We start from the raw sequence: 17603 nt of genomic DNA, 5'->3' as shown, positions 1-17603 counted from the left end.
TTGATTTCCTATTCGGAGAGTTTAGGGTTACTGGGTACCTCTAATTTTCCATATATACGTTTTAAAGCCTGCTAATCCGCACGTGGCAAGCGTCCATCTCATTCTGAGAGGAGATACATGCTCTATATAGTGACCTGGCGTTGGATTGATCATGATAATGATGGTGGTTTAAGCAATATCTAAAACCTGCTATATATCACTTGCTTCAACGGTGAAGGAAAACATCGTGAGGAAACCTGCGTACTGTGAGAGTTTTTCATAAGTGTTTTTTTTTTTTTCATTTTTATGTTCTCAAGAGTGAAACTTGGCCAGCGTGGTGTACTGTAACCTAAACCCTTCTCATCCTGAGGGGAGACCCATGCTCAGTAGTGGATCGGTGAGTGGTTGTGATAATGATGATACAATGATTTGTTTAATATCAAAAACGCGATCTAGTAGGTCCTAGTTTCTAGGTCCTAGGCCCTAGTAGGACCTAGTAGGTAGGTATATTCCTTTCTGGAACAGGTAAAAAAGAGTTCGGGCAGTGTTGACGCTGAATCTTCAGAGTTCGCGATGGTTTCCTTTGAAAACAACTCATTAATACTTAAGTTACTTAGTAACGCAGTTTCAGCGACAAATATTTCATCATCGAACTTCCCTTAGAGACAGTTCCACTGCGCATGCCCATAAATATGTGTCAGGGCCATGACGTGACATATAATACACAAGGTCACTCATGTTTAGTGTCTACACTCATTCCTAGTACTGGCTCCAAGGAAACAAGTGTAGTGAACTTAGGTTGATATTCCACTTTAACAGTTATGGCATTTGCTCCATCAAAGGCTGTCGGAGGTAACTTAACTGTATTTTTTTTGTAACCCTGTCATATTTACATAACACTTTAGCTTTTGCATGAAGTATTATGGATATAAGTAAACCATTGTCAGCACTAATTGAGTTGTTTAATAGAATTGTGAGAGAAGGATAGCTGTGGCTAATGTCTAAAGAAAACAATGTCGTTGTTAAGCATAGATATGTAGTTAAGCAATGTGTTTCTTATACGAGTAGGTTCTGCGTGGTTCTGTCTTGTTAATTATTTTGTGTTTGGAGTCCTCAATTGTTTACTTGAATCGATAGTCGTTATTTAATTTAGTCACTACAGATAGACGATTTTATTTCAATTGCATTTTATTGTCTTCTATATTATAGGTAATTTAATTAAATAAATCCTTTATGTTATTTATATAAGTACCTACACATGGAGAAAGACTTGGGAAATCTTGATAAGATTTGTAATATTAAGAATTATCAAAGTATTTATTTTAAAGACTGAAATATCAATTCCTTGAATAAAATCTTGCCTACCCTGATTATCATCTCAAACATCTTCAAATTCGTTCTTTGTAAAATCTTCACTGTGGGAATAATCTTCGTTGGCGAAATAGAATCCGATTTGCTTGTAGTTTCGAGATAAGCTGATATTAATCAGTTAATAAAATTCCGGGATTTTAGCTCATTTCATTAAAGTGGTTCAGTAAGTTTGGTTTCTGCTAAAAATATTTTTCTATTCCAGCTCGCAGTGTCCAATCATTAGAAGAATACAACACACCAAGAGCACCACTTCGCCGCCAAGTCTCTCTGGATGAGGAGAGGAGAGATGACTGCCAGGGGCACTGGAGAGGGCCGTACCTGGAGGGTGAGGAAGAAGAAAAAGGGGTGAGGCTCTTCAGGGCGATGCTGCTGCAGCATTTGAGGCTTGAGGAGTTGAGGCCACCGCCTTGTATGATTGTGCCTGCTAATCCTGACCAGAGGTAAACATCTTCATTAAATTTACTGTGTTATAGCTGTGTACTTGATCGAATTTCCCATCGGCAACATCTTAGGACCGTTCGATTTTTTTAGTACGGGAGTGAGTACTAAGAAAGAATTTTTGAAAATTCATCCCCTGTGCGTTTAGTAAGAAATGAAAGTTTTTGAAGTTCAGGATTTTTGAAGTTCCAAAAACGTTGTTATGCCTTTTATTTATAAACAGAAGCCAAAACCAATTTCCATATTTCTAACTTCAAAATGACGACATTGAAGTTGAAGTTCAAAGAAAATTGTCCAGGACTAGTAAATCAGTGAAAGATTTCGTTTAGCCATCAAACACTATGAAGAAATGGTAGTATTATTGTATTTCTTGGATTTTGATACACCCTAAGGTTGCATGTGTAAAATAACGATTTCTATTATTTGAACTGGGCTAATTTTTGCCTCCAAATCCTGGTTTTTAGAAATAATAAGAGCCCTTGCATACAACAGCATATTAATTTTGAAAGGACATTTTTCAGAGGTTGGTGGATGTACTGGAGAGACTGGAGAGCTCTTGAGCGAGCTGCTCGAAGGTTCAGGGAAACAAAGGCCAGAGCCAGACTAGCATCGAGAGCTGAACATATACCTCTTTTGTGCCTTGATGAAGTGGAGTTTGAGGATATCATGCAGGAGATATGTCAGGTAAGAAAATAACTAATCTAGAGATTTAACTGGCAATGTTTTGAAAATTGACAATGGAAGAGTCAGTAAAACTGAAGCCACTCCAACATGTTCACACTCAAAATCTCAAACTTCTCCATCGCTGTCACTGAGTGACTCTAAGCTTTCTTGAGGGCTTGAGGTCCATAGTTAGCGACCATGTCTCGGATCCATATGTCATCACTGGCAACACGCACTGTTTGAAGACTAGTCTGACTTTGAATTGTTTATTCCCTTTATATTCCAGGCTTGTGTTCACATAGAGCAGCGAGCACTGGTCGTACTGGCGTTCCTATGCGAGGTGGTAGCACGAGCAGTGAGGGTCGGTGGATGGTGTCGAGCAGCGGACTGGGCTGCGAGACATGTTGCCCAGTGTGCCACACCATGGGCCATCAAGCATGGAGGATGGGTATGTGATAAGTTCGACTTTCCGTTTGTAAATCCTAACAGTAGAATGCTTGTATCAAATCCTGGTGTTTCTGTGAAAAATAACAATACAAGTAGGTAAGAGAGTATGTGGCGAATATTAGATTGAACTGTCAGTCATCTAGTATGCTGTCATGGCGAGACAAAACCTTTTCATTCTAGACATCATTGTTTGCTGCTAGCAGCTTGTTAAATGCAATTGGCTACCTACAAGCGTCGAATCCTATGTAACAATAAAAGGCTGGTAGTGACTTACTAAGTAAGAGTAGTGGACTAATCTGGAAAGAGTGGGTACCTATAGGCTATAGGGTTACCTTCTCGTATATACAACTCTATGCCCCTATTCGGCATCGAACAGGAACACCAAAATCGTACGGTGGTATGGCAGCTACGGCTGAAGCCCTCCCAAGCCCCACTAGACCAGACTAGAGCTAAAGATATTATCAATTCTCATCCAAAATGATAACATAAAACTTCTTATTTCAGAGTGCTGTAGTGGAGCGAGCTGGTGGTTCGCGCAGAGAAGAGACGCTTATAGCTGGAGCAGCCATCGCGGCACTATTAGCTTTTCTTCTATACTGTCGTACGCGTTTACGCCACGCTCTACTCTAATTACAACACATGATTCTTCAAGATGTACCTAATTTATCATGAGGTTGACTTCGTCACTTTTGTTCTCCCTTCTGGTTGAGAAAAGGCAAGGTGATATCAAAGTGGAATCTTTCATGTGACAGCTGATGTCATTTCTTCTCATCATCTCTTTTTTCCAGAGCTATAATATTCCAGCGGCGTTTCTTCTACTAATCAGGGTAGATACATCATTCAATAAGATGTAATTTATTATGAGGCCAATTTTATTCTTCATTCTGGTTAAGTAAAGACCAGGCGATATAAGAGTTAAAGTGGAATCTTTCATGTGACGACTGTTGTCATTTTGTCTCATCATCTCTATTTTGCAGAGCTGAAGAAAGCAGCGTTTCTTCTACACTTACTGTCACACGCGTTTGCGTCATGCATCACTCTACATGATGTAATTGCTCATGAGGATGAGTTTGTCACCTTTGTTCTTCATTCTGATTGAGGGAAGTCAGGTGATACAAGAGTCAAGGTGGAATCTTCCATGTAATGTCTGATGTCTTTTCGGCTCTCCAGTGTGATTTCATCACTTTATTCTTCCTTTTCATGGAGAAAAGGCAAGATGATACGAGAGTCAAAGTGGAATCTTTCAAGTGATGACTGATGTCATTTCTATCATCATCATCCCTTATACTTTTCTAGCGGTGCGTACTGATCATAGCTCTACAATATACTAGATCCTAAAATGGAGTTATCTAAATATTGCTCAGCTCATTAAGCTGGTCTGTTGCTGCATTCAGGCACCATCAAGTATATCGCAATGATACTTATACGCTCCAACAGGATGTCAGTTCATCTCCACATGATCAAGTTTCAGGATTCAGTGATGACAAGCAAACCTAAAAACGTCATCTCTTTAGCGGATTTTATATGTATAGTTTATAAATTGTAAGTAAGGCATTGTTAAAGAGAACGTTGGTAAACATATTAATATTAGGCTGCAAAAAATATAAAACCAACATCGCCAAGCTATGATCAGATTATAGTCAATGGCGAGGTTACATATACACATCAAATCTGCCGCCTTTTAATAAAGCTTTTAAAGCCGATTCACACCAAGCACGTACACGTGACACGCGCGTAGTGACGCGCGTGAATTCATAGACATAACTGCATGCATTACGTCTACGCGAACGTTAACGCCACGCAAGCGGTATACCATGTCTCATTCAGTTCCATACATTACAACGCAATGATACGCGCTACGTCTACGCTTACGCCACGCATACGCGGCTTGTGTGGCCGGCGCTTCAATGTTCCGTCACGAACATTGCAAAGCCAGATTATATCGACAGTATTAATGAAATGTCATCTTTACAATTGCGAAAGATGCCGAGTTGCTTTCAAATAAGTACCTGAAACCTAGGCTTTGGTTTGTAAAGCGCTAATCTATGTACTCCATTTGTTAGATAGGCCATGTTTTCGATTTTATAGCTTTAATTGTAAATAATTGTTCTATGAATTTATTGTAACTCCCAAAAATTTACGTTTATATACCTATGTGTAAATAATTGGCACCTACTTATAATTATAAAGAGCATAATATAGAATAGGAGATGGCAGCGAAATGTATGTTTCCATTGGTACTTTGCAAATGATCTCTATGGTTTATTAACACCCAAAAAGAGGGGTGTTAAAAGTTTGACGCGTATCTGTGTATCTGTCTGTGGCATCGTAGCTCCTAAAATAATGAACCGATTCTAATTTAGTTTTTTTTTTGTTTGAAAGGTGGATGATCGAGAGTGTTCTTAGCTATAATCCAAGAAAATCGGTTCAGCCGTTTGAAAGTTATCAGCTAGTTTCTAATCTTCACTTGTCGGGGGTGTTATTTTTTAATTTACACTTGTCAAATGGTGGTTCTGCGCCAGACGTGGCCTGCCCACTGCCACTTTAGCTGGCTAATTCGCTGAGCTATGTCCGTATCTGGTTCTCCTACGCATTTCCTCGTTACGGATTTTGTCCCTCGGAGCCACCCAACATAGCCCGCTCCATAACACGCTGAACGACTTTAAACTTTTGAAAATTATTTATTTAGGGTTTTAATTTGTCGCATGCCGTATTATCGCATCTTGTTCCTCCAGTGTAAAATAGCCTGATAGATAGGTTTTATTTAGGTAGTTACACTATTCTAAACAACCGTCCGTTTCGCACTGATTTGAATACTTATAACAATTTTGATGCTGTCTCTTTGTCTATGAAATATATTAATTGCGTTTGGTAACCATAGTAATATTGAAAAAAAGGTGTTAAAAACACAAATATTATATTTAAATAAACTGCAGTGATTTTGCCAAACGGCAATGTGAATGCCGTTGATCAAATGATGGCATTGATCGTGGCTACATCTACAATTAACGGGATATGCCGTTGGAAAATGCGTTAAAGACCGTTAATGTAACCGCGACAGTATAGGCCTACCGTTTCACTGAAACAGCTCGTGTGGTAGGGTGCGGGTTGCGGGAGGGTGACAGTTGACATGAAAATCAAGGTTAGTAGCAAGTACCTATTCAACATTACTGTAAGCCCTCCGGCAACTTGGACCCTACATCACCAGCCGTGTCTGTCAAGCGGTAGGTATACCTTTAATAAATAATAGATTTTATAAATAAATAGTTAAGTATATTATGTAATAATAAAATAATATTATTTTTATGTACTTGCTGGATTAATAAATTATAATAAACTAAAAGTTTGTTCGTACGAATTCTTTTATTAATACCTAAAGTACCTACCCTATAATCTATAAACATATACGTCTCGAAAACTATGGTTTTCGTGTTTCGATATATTACGTCATAGTATTAAATAATATAGTACATATTCGACTATATATGAAGACAAAAATTTTTGGTCTAAACTTTTCATACACGCCTGACTGTATAGGTATCTAGATATAGCGTTTCACAGTTCACTGAGACGGCTTCTGAGATAAGAGAAATATGATAGCTGAGGCAAAAACCATGGAATTCAACTTCTTTCGCTCTCACCTTCCGACAACCTGCAACGAACAGTCTCAGTTCATGATACATCTATAACTACTAGTATCAAGGAGCTCTCGACACCGATTTTCGTTTTCGATAAAGCTACAGAGAGTCATACTAGGCCCTAGGGGTACTGTTAGCAGGGTGGACAAAATAATACACATCGTAACTCACTATTTTATTATTTTTATTGTAATTTTTCATAATACGGTCGACACGCCGATGCTCTTTACATACGTCAAAAATTTACAAATTGAACACTAATTAAAACAAATGCTGTGTAGCATCCCGCGTTTCGAGTGCAAACTGAGTTAACATGGCTCTCGACTTACGTTTACGTAATTAAAGCAAATACCTTGAAAATCAATCCTTTAGAACGCTAAATTCATAGATATTATTCCTGAAGCGAAGCTTCTAGTGTAGCATCGTTGCACGCTCAAGCGCCCCACGCCGAAAAGGTTAGGGATTTAAATCAGTTAACAGTTTCCGACTTACATAAGGCTTCCTCCTTCATAAATGTGTGGCTACACTACTATCTCGAACAGACACAGAAGCTTTACTTCTCCGACACCATATTTTATTAATTCGATGACATATTATTATTTTACAGCGGTATGAAAATCGTCGTTGACAGGCTGCTGTTTTTTAAAAACCTATCCATGCAATGCTCCGTTTCGATGATTATAAGTTAGGAGTAAACTGCGATCTTATCTGATGATAAGGGATGGAAATACCAACAATCAGGTATACTGCTTGACAGTACGGCTTTGGTGGTATGGTCGATGGCAAGTCACGATAGAAATCAACTAAAACTGACCAATCGGGAATCGAACCCGGGACATCTTGTTTATACATCTACAGCGCACACCACTGTCTCAAAGAGGTTGTCAAAAAAAAAACGTAAACACAAGTAAAACGCAAAATTTACACTCGATACGCTGAATGCGACGTTCTATATAAAAACCTATCATCACAATTTAATAATAATATTAATTAACAATCAATAAAAACTTTGATAAGGACAACGACGCTATTTTAAATACATTTTTTTTTTGGAAATTGTAACAAAAGTAAAAGAATTCTACTTGGATTGATTGTACTTTCTTGTTCGTTCACGTACTTCTCTAAAATTAGTTTCACTACATACCTATATTGCTTGATCACACACTTTAATTTTGTTTGTAGTAAGTAAAATAAATAAATAATTAATTTAAAAAAAACCTTGAGGTGTCATGGGACATCCAACAGAAGCGAAACTTCTCAATTCACTAGACATAAAATCTTATACTGTGTTAACACGTGTTGCCCGGTCAACGAGGTGCATTTCATCGCCGCGATCGTTCGATTTAATTTTTGTAAGTTACGTCCTCTCATATTAAAAGTCCGTTCGGAACTTCAGAAGCTTCACTTCAGTAACAGAAAATGTATTAAGCATGTACCTAGGTAAATCTTTTTCTGGCGTAGCAACGGCGTAGCATGTCTACGTGTCCAGTTTTTTATGTATTAGTTTAGTTTTTTCGCCAGCTTGTAACATTCAGAGTATTGACTTTAATCCGGCTCGAAGGACTACAAAAAGTAAATTGCAATCTCAAACTATTGCTGTACTCAGCTATCTTATTTTAAGTACCGTATCAAGTTTATTTTTATACTTTGAGCCAAGTTATCAGCTATTGGTAATCCATGCAACGCCGCTGCTATTTCTTCTACAGAAATAAATATAGTTGTTGTAAAAAACATTTAATATCGCATGTTCGAAAGAAACGTAGACTCAAAGTAAGTGGTAATTGTAGCGAACAATAGGACGATAGTAAAATGATAGAAGAAGAATATAAAAATAATGCCCCTAGTACACAAAGTAATTTAAAAATATAGTAAGGGGTTTAAGTAAAGAGCAAAGGTAAAGGAAAAGTTTGTAAATTATACATTTTTATCTGCATATGCATATGAGCATGACAATAATAAAAATATGTATAATATATAAAAGGAAATAGACTCGATCAAGAAAGAAAAACTTCATTCTGAATATGCGATATCTGTTGCAAATTAATGAATGTTTGAAAAAAATTCTAACAAGTATTTTTTTATTTTGAATACAGCAATCGAAATTGAAAATAATCACACACAATACATACATTTTGAAAGCAATTCATTCTTTACATTTCTGAAAGTGTCTAATTTTAATACTGTTGAACATGTCCGGCAACGCATTTACTAAAGTAATAACCTTTCAAGAGCCGCTCCCTTTTGTATCGTTTCAACATTTTGAAAATCTCTAAAACTTAGCTACATTGTTAAAATTAATAACATTTTTTACTTCTCCTTAATTAATAATATCACTATTAACAATCTACGCTGCCATCTCGAGTTCGAGAACGCACTTTCCAGTTATTTCATCATCGATGTATTTCATGAATATTATCATGATAAAGACCAGCCCCGAATTAATCGTTGTTCAGCAAAACCTCTGTATCCAAAAATAAAAAGTGCTGGAGAAATGTAGAGTTCAACTTATTTCGTTAGAAAGTACCTATATAAAATAAAACTGAGAAATTATTGCCTGATAGAAACAATTATTTATTATTTCTTCTACTACTTAAATACTTCGTATTCATTTTTCTACTGCATTCATGTTTACCGTTATTACATTAGTATTTTGTCGATTAAGAATTATTCTACTCGTATTTTTAACATGGTGTAGGCATGTATTATCAAGCGATCGCATTTCTTGATTCTTTGAATTTAAAAAATTATAAAAAGATTGTACCCCACATACATTAGATGATTTGATCAGTTCTGTCTCCCGAAGTCGAGATGTCTCAGCTACGAAAAAAAGTCGTTGACTAAATTCATTCCATTTTCCTCGACACGAACCAGTTAAAGCTGAATTTCAATAGCGCGGAAGAGTTACTTATCATCTTAATACGGAAAATACGAATATGGTGTTCATCTTACGCCCCGTATCAAAGAAAATGCAATAATCGATATTTTTGCTTCTTTTATCCATTTAAATTTATTATTTTTTATATAAAAACCATCATTCTAGTAACAATTCTACCTGGATATCATACTCAATTATAAGATAATTAACATTGTTAAATTTTTTTATGGTAGCTTTAAGCCTAAACTTACTACTACGAGAAGTAATAAAGATTAATATTTCATTTCGTAAAAGGTATCAAATTGATATGATACCGAGAGTATTTTAGTCCCAGAGGCGGCTGAATGCTTTCCTATGGATCGAGAGCATGACATTACAGTAACACCACAAAAAACCAAATTCCGTTTGCTAAAAAATACTTACTAACTTAGAAGTTGAAAGTGAGAGAAAAGCTTTCATGAAACATCAAAGGAAGATTATTTACATGAAGTTCATTACACTACTCGAAATAGACATGTAACTGTAATCGAGCCAAAGGAAAACAGCTCTGCCGTCTCTTCCCCTATATGTCAAATTTGTATAGGCTATTAAATAACAAACTTTGAAATAGAATGGGAACTAGCTCGGCATGTGCTATTTGGTACTGAACAAATGCAATTTTTGATGCAACTACTAATGGAACGCGTAGGTATACACACACGCAGTGATATGATCGATTTATTAGAAAAATTTGAACCCTTCGTGTCAGATAACCTAATCTCAACCTTGACTAGACACAATGGAAGGATGATCAATTTACAGAATCTACTTAATAATATCATTATCATTACAAGAGATAGATAGAAATCGCTAGTGTATATAATAATTATTTATTAGTAAGATAATGTAGCGTAGGTATAGAAGTGAGTGGCATTTATAGACAATACATTTTACGTACACGCATGGTACTTGGTGCTTTCCAGTATTTTAAGATTAAACGATTAAATATAAGTACATAAGATTTACTGCGCTCTACTTCAATCTAAATTGATGTTAATTTTATTATATCACCAACCCTTTAAGAATCTTTAATTGGAGAGAAAAATTCGTTTGTATCTTACATTAAAAGTATAGAACGGCCACTGGTGGATCTGACAGTTTCATATACTGATTTCCTATAAAACATGCGATTAGATGAAGATTTTGATGCAGTAAATTTAAATTCTTTAAGTAGAGGAGTACAAATTGAAGTATTAGATTAATAATTGAGGTTTGATGTATATGATACTGTTCGATCAGAAGTGGCACTACTAAGCGAGCTACAGAAGGCTATGATCAAATCCAATCTTAATATATACAATATTTGATATATAATGCGGGTTAAGAAGATAAATGATCTATTAAATATCATATAAATATGTCATAAGTATGTCCTTATCACAGAATAATGATTTATACATCGAATTAGGAAGTACTTACTTGAACTAATAAGCGATTCCCAATTCTATGGATTTATATGATTGTCTGACACCTATCGATATGCTGAGAACTCAATATGGATGTTATTCTTAGTAATGTCTTTACCTAATCAATATAAAGGCTTAACTTTGCCTTAAATGAACGTTTCATTATATTTATTTTGGAAGTCAATGCTTTATTTTTTGAAGAATGTTGTGCGTGTACTTTTATACCTCCTTCTGAGCATATAATGACAAAATCGAAATAATTTGAGCGATATATAATAGTCTGAGTTGTTTAAGCTTAACAATAATATTATCTATCTATTCTAGTCTATTTATTGCTATGTCAAATAGGCGGGTTATAATATGTTCTTTGTGGGAGCTTATAACGTTTGATTTTACAATTTAAACTTTAGTTATTCATTTGGATTCATTGAAACAATTTATTGGATTAGAGCAATGAAAGGAATCTACGGACGGTTTATCAAGATGTTCTAATTTGGCCGGAGGTGGACCGTGTAAAACATTAAACCGTGTTTATTTACGAGTATAATATCAAATTAATAGGCAATCACAATTTCGATACCTACTATTTCACATTTAGGAGCCGATCAAGTTTTATTTAGCTATCCCATGTTTTCGCGAATTTGTAGAGCATTGCATTCCAGCAATTTCTTGAATGAAGGCGTGATCTGGGATCAGTTCTTTAGCACGAACATAAACGGAGTTTTGTTGGGACGAGTTGGCCTTTTTGATAAAAAATCAAAACACTGCTGTATCATCATCTAATCATGAGGTTGAAATTGAAGTTTGTATAATGAAAAAATACACGGATGAGATCATCTTTTCTGTATTTTGTTTTCCAATCTATTTCACCCATGTGTATTTATTTCTATGAAACTGCAATTTCGATTTCAACCATATTTTCATATGAAAGGCAGCTCCGGCTCCATTTTACAAGTATGTACACCTACCCTGATATTAACTTTAAACTATCGTGAGCACGACTCACCACGAGAGTACAGCCGGGAAGATGTATATTTTCTTATATTTAATATGTTGATTGTTTCAGATTCACGATTAAACTCATAGCATACCTAGCTTTAGAGATTAAGGAGATAAAGTAATTTAAAAGATAAGAAACTTGCTAAAATGTAAGCTAAAGAATAACTATTTGGTAAATATATTTTTTAAAATGGTTGAACCGGACCCATGCGCCTTCGACAACTGTACAGCAAAAAGTCCCACTACTTACAAGATGAAATTATTTGATGTAAGACCCGCATGTGTTACATTAATAATAATTACATCGAAGCTATCTAAATTGTTAGAGCTCGGTCAAACTCTTAGGCACGTTATACGGAATAGGAAAACAATTACATTGATGCTCTTATTTATTTATTTAGCAATTTATATATAGCAATTTATTGGTTTTGCTTGATCTTCAATGATCTTAATAATTTAAGCAACCTCACTAGGTTCCAACATTGATTCCAAAATTTAAAGTTTGTAAGCAAACGCGATTAGCGTTGTGAAACGCGATGATTTGTAAACAAAAATATATTCAAGTCTTAGCTTGAATATAAACGTAATTGTTAACAATTAGTGTTGATGTAGGTATCTAATGTAATCAATTATTATTATGTAAAGATAAAATTAACGTTTAAGTAATTGATTATCCGCATTCATGTAAAAACTCGTATAAAATATTTGTCATCCCCCTCCCCGTACGGATGTGGACGAAATCCATTCCGACCTAATACCACACACAACAAAAACAACAACTACTTAGTTTTTACAATCAAAATATTTACAAAAATAATCACAAAATCAAAAACGATTTACCGGCACTCTATTTTTTAAAATATTTTTCTTGTAAAACCCCCTTTAAACTCATATCGAAGAATCTCCACAAAAATATTGTGAAAATATTGCAGGCCTCGCATACATATTTTAGTTCTTACCTATATATCGAGTATAAAACTCGTCAACAGTCAGTAAACTCTGAAATTTGGTTAAATGCCCACAATTTTATTTTCGACGCAATTCCAAATTCGTCGCATGAATTTAAAGGAAATGTTAAAGTCTACACTGCTAAAACATTACCGTAAAAGCTTTAAAACAACTAACATTTATATATAAATATCTTCTAAAATATATATTCTATATCGTTGCCTACATAATATTTTGTTTTTTATAAAAAAAACTCTATTGTTCACTCAAGAAAATGTTGAATCTTAGAAATATGTTCAATTGTTTACACTGAATACTTTTTTGTAGAATTTCTTAACTTTATGTTATTCGACATCTATTTGTGCTAAATTTTCAAAGACATTCAAATATTAAATTATAATAAAACCTGAAAAAAACTATCATGTTACATAGCTTGAGCGTCATATTTGTATTAAAAATACGTAAAAGCTAAAAGAAATTCCAGTTCAATATTATTGATTGGTATTTCTTTTAAAAAACCACTGTAAACTTTCTAATAAAATAAATTAACATGATTAATAAATACAATTCGTACGAAAAACAAAGTAAATTCTTACGCAAAAATGAACAAGTTTCTTAGATTCTAAAAGGCCTATTTAATTTTAATATTATATGGAGACCAATAGATGTTTGAAACACAGCAAGATCATAATACTATAGTAGGTAGTTCTAGGTAATTATCATTTTCGGTTATATCGTTGGTTTTATTAATTTTACTGAACATTATTTGGATTTATTCATAATATTCTTCCAAATAGTATCCTCATCCATATTTGATTCATATTTACTCTTTATTGTATATTATTGTGTTTTTTGCATTTCTTTATTTTTTGTGCATATTTGGCTTTTAAATCCAAATTATAAAAAATGTACCTAACTAATTAAATAAATATCCTACTTTCTATGAAATTAATGAACACAATAAATTAGTTTCAACGCAATCCGATGTTACTATAGCAGTAAAAGAGTTAAATCTGGTTCAGTAGGTCTTTTACTCGCCCAAAGAACGATAAATTAAACTTAATCAGAAATTGATGAACTGGATTTTAAGTGAAATCTCCATCAAATTTTGGATTGATTCGAAAATAAGTTTTTAACTGATATAAAACAGAGTATTTGAAATGAGCAATTTTTATTTTCTGCAAACTTACTCTGTACTTTATCCACGGAGAGAAGTTAATACAGGACTCACTCTACAAGGAAAACATGACTCTATACTACTCTAAGAGTACGGAAAACATAACCTATGTTTGTCATTAAAATTGGTAACTCAAAATACTGACTTTTTGTCTTTTTCATTTGTATTGGGATTGCGTAACAGAGAGAGCCTTATATGAACTTTTCTCCGTGTGTAAAGTATAGTCGCAAACTCACAACTTAACCAGATTTGACTGAATGTTACTCACGCTATAATTTAGCTGTATCGCACTACATGAGTTCGAACGACAGTTGCTATAAGTCTTTGATTCTACTAAAAATAACTTCACGGCTTATTCGCTCGGGCATCGAAGGTATCCGTATTCGAGACCCAAACTGACGGCCACGAAGACGAAGTAGAGGAGGAACATGGTGAAGCCGAGACCCTTGTTCATCTTCCACCTGAAGCAGGCGATGCTGATGATGACGAAGATGAGCATGGCGAACAGCAGAACGATACTGCACACCATGCCCTTGGAGTTCACCAGGACTGGTTCTCCGTATATAATCCCGTATAGAAGCCACGGTAGAGGTAACCTGCAAATAGAAAGGAAAAATTTAAATAAAATGACTAGGTTTGTAACTCAGAAATTTCAATGGGCGGAGTAAATAGTTCGAAGTGATAAACGTTGGGGTCCCAAGGTGCTGAAATGCTGGCATCGGAAACCACAGCGTTAGGAAACTCCTATTAGGTAGACGGATGACATGAGACGAGACGCAGGACGCCGCAAAACCGTTATCTATGGAATGAAGCTCCCTCCCAGAGACCAGTAGTGTTCAACAATGGACGTCTATCGATTGACAATGACAATGACGAAAGGTAGTATAGAAGTCCATGATATATTATATAAGAAACCTGTATGGTGCAACATGCAGCATGCGACATGCACCGCCCGCCCTCCCACTGAAAAACATGCAGGAAAAGCCAGCCACCAAGCAAGCCACACGAACCACCACCACGCAGCACCACACAAATCCCAACGCCACTCGACGCACGTTTCGCCCCGACACCGGAGCATCCTCAGGAGATGCTCAGTTTTTTCAGTGGGAGGGCGGGCGGTGCATGTCGCATGCTGCATGTTGCAACATACAGATTTCTTTGGTTTGGCGGATTATAGCAAAATAAGCTTTTGGTTCCTTGTAAATAACGAAAGGGTTTGAGCTATTAGATGAACAAGTAAATGTGGCGAATTCACCACTTCTTAATTTTTTTAGGAGGGTGGAGTATTTCGGTCGTTGTATAAACGCTGTACATTAAAGGTAACCCAGGCAGCTTGTCTGATGATACAACTTCTTGGCCAGTAATGGACTAAACCTAAGTAAGAGAGAGAAAGTCAAAGTCAAATCAAATTCAAATAGATATAAGTGTAAGGTAACTAACTGTAGGTACACACGTTGCCAATTGTTAAATACGACAAATAAATTAACGTAATGGTGGTAACCTTCGATGAACAATTCATGATAACTGATATAATTAATTACGTAAACTTAAAACTAAAGCTATGAGGGTTTCAAACGCACCCTGGTCTGAGAAGATCATAAAGCAAAAAATTTTATGTTTGATATCCAGGACTGGAATTGAGACAGGTAATAACGAATATCGAAAACGCAAGTATGATACAAAAAAAAGTAATGAATAGGTATACTCGTAAGAAATTTTCAGTCAAAAAATAAGAATTCCTTGAAATAAGATGTGTGTGTGCCAAATACGCGATAGGAAAGAGCATTTCTGTGAAATCGTATCAATAACGATTTGGCTTGAGCATGATGTGGGGAAAACGTGATGGAATTATATTGAACTCCAAAATAACGTATTCATAAATTGTGCAATTGGCTTTTCATAGTGCTCTTTTCTCTATTTTCTAGAATTCTCTTTTTTTCTCTTTGAATACATCCCTGGCAAGTAATTTCAGGACCACAAAATCTAACAAGATCTTAGTGCTAAAAAAATTACGAGACATTTCACCGCGATTAATAGCCTGATCGGATGACAGAAGTGCTGGCTCGATTTTTGCGCAACGGATCAGCCTGGCTGTCCAGCGCGAAAATGCAGCCAGTATCTTGGCACCATTTCACGCGGGCATGATATTTATAGTAATAAGATAAGGCTAGCTTTAAGTTTTATTGTAATATTTTCAATAAAAATGGTTTCTAAAGATTTTGAGGGTTGCACAAGTTACATTTTCTATTTTTAACCCCCGACCCAAAAAGAGGGGTGTTATAAGTTTGACGTGTGTATCTGTGTATCTGTGTGTCTGTGTACCTGTGTATCTGTCTGTGGCATCGTAGCGCCTAAACGAATGAACCGATTTTAATTTACTTTTTTTTGTTTGAAAGGTGGCTTAATCGAGAGTGTTCTTAGCTATAATCCAAAAAAATTGGTTCAGCCGTTTAAAAGTTATCAGCTCTTTTCTAGTTTTCTTGTAGAAAAGAAGGTTAGATAACCGTTAGGTTCATAATATTATGTCAAATGACAAATGTCAAGCTGTCAAGATCGACGTTGCCTAGATACATGATTATTTACTTGAAAATGATGTTTTGAAAACCCAAATACTTTGGACTAGTTACTGTAACCTTCACTTGTCGGGGGTGTTATAAATTTTTAATTTACACTTGTACATTATTACTTTTTTTAATATCCCAAGTGAACTCTTTGATTTTTCAGAATAAAAAGTAGCCTATGTCACTCTTATCCATGCAAAAAATCACGTTGATTCGTTGCTCCATCGCAGCGTGATGGGGATTGCAAGTAAGATGCTATATGTCAGCAAAATAATTTTTGAAATCCATTCTGAACCATCGATGTTCTGAACATCTTCTGTAACAAGTTTTTTTCTAAAATTTTAGAGCCATATTGTGTTGTGTGCATAGTTAACCTCTAATTGGCTGATTTTTGCGATAAGAAATAATGTATAAATAAAGATTGTTATCGTCTTCATTTTTCCATTGGGAACAATTTCGGATCACGCGAGGTCATATCCTGTGGAACTGGCGTTTTATTTGTACCAACATTTATGCCAAGGTCGGGGTATAGATAAAATCAAAATGCAAATTTTCATGCCACCAATGGATAAGTACCAGCTGCTTGATTGCTTCGGATTTTATTGAAGAAAATGGACTAGAAGACTTAAAATGTGATGCTGTTATAAAAATGTTTAAAGAAGAACCGCTTAACCGCCGACCAAGATAACGCCACATGATTTTGAATGATAATAAATAGGTACAAAACAAAGGCAGTTCAAAAAGAGGGGTGTTATAAGTTTGACGTGTGTATCTGTGTATCTGTCTGTGGCATCGTAGGTCCTAAACTAATGAACCGATTTTACTTTGGTTTTTTTGTTTGAAAGCTGGCTTGATCGAGAGTGTTCTTAGCTAAAATCCAAGAAAATCGGTTCAACCGTTTGAAAGTTATCAGCTCTTTTCTAGTTACTGTAACCTTCACTTGTGTGAAGGTGCTATAATTTTTTAATTTACACTTGTTAGTCCACGTGTGCGTTATGAGATGCCTTTTTAGTGTCTTCCTCGGATAATAGCCCTTCGTCTACGTTATAGTATTAGGTAAGT

The 17603-nt window shown here is 35.4% G+C and overlaps 2 protein-coding genes across 6 annotated transcripts in view; one reads left to right on the top strand and one right to left on the bottom strand.

Moving 5' to 3' along the window:
- Positions 1-656: 656 nt before the first annotated feature.
- On the top strand, positions 657-4610 carry LOC123875758. Of its 2 annotated transcripts, none has more exons than XM_045921798.1 (5): positions 657-831; positions 1553-1790; positions 2310-2472; positions 2738-2895; positions 3403-3535. In XM_045921798.1, the coding sequence occupies exons 1-5, from the start codon at positions 801-803 to the stop codon at positions 3410-3412; spliced, it is 600 nt and encodes a 199-aa protein (XP_045777754.1). In that variant the 5' UTR covers positions 657-800; the 3' UTR covers positions 3413-3535. The 2 variants fall into 2 exon arrangements, with proteins under 2 accessions (XP_045777754.1, XP_045777753.1); XM_045921797.1 differs by having other exon boundaries at positions 658-831; positions 2738-2899; positions 3403-4610.
- Positions 4611-13049: 8439 nt separating this feature from the next.
- The window catches only part of LOC123875736 (sodium/potassium/calcium exchanger Nckx30C), a 97737-nt gene continuing 93183 nt past the window's right edge, over positions 13050-17603 (bottom strand). For all 4 annotated transcript variants that reach the window (XM_045921753.1, XM_045921754.1, XM_045921755.1 and 1 more), the window contains one exon: positions 13050-14576. In XM_045921753.1, the coding sequence (XP_045777709.1) occupies positions 14333-14576 (244 nt within the window). In that variant the 3' untranslated portion in view covers positions 13050-14332. The remainder of the gene's footprint in view (positions 14577-17603) is intronic.

Source organism: Maniola jurtina, chromosome 20, assembly GCF_905333055.1.
Source record: "Maniola jurtina chromosome 20, ilManJurt1.1, whole genome shotgun sequence".
Taxonomy (NCBI): domain Eukaryota; kingdom Metazoa; phylum Arthropoda; class Insecta; order Lepidoptera; family Nymphalidae; genus Maniola; species Maniola jurtina.
Note: the sequence above shows the minus strand (reverse complement) of the source record. Positions and strands in the feature narration are given on the sequence as shown.

What these genes read in the sequence shown, in the direction of transcription:
- LOC123875758 (XM_045921797.1), top strand. Translation starts at nt 801, where the DNA reads ATGGCATTTGCTCCATCAAAGGCTGTCGGAG. An exon ending in TCATGCAGGAGATATGTCAG is followed by an intron (nt 2,473 to 2,737) that starts GTAAGAAAATAA and finishes TTTATATTCCAG; the next exon opens with GCTTGTGTTCACATAGAGCA. An exon ending in CCATCAAGCATGGAGGATGG is followed by an intron (nt 2,900 to 3,402) that starts GTATGTGATAAG and finishes TTCTTATTTCAG; the next exon opens with AGTGCTGTAGTGGAGCGAGC.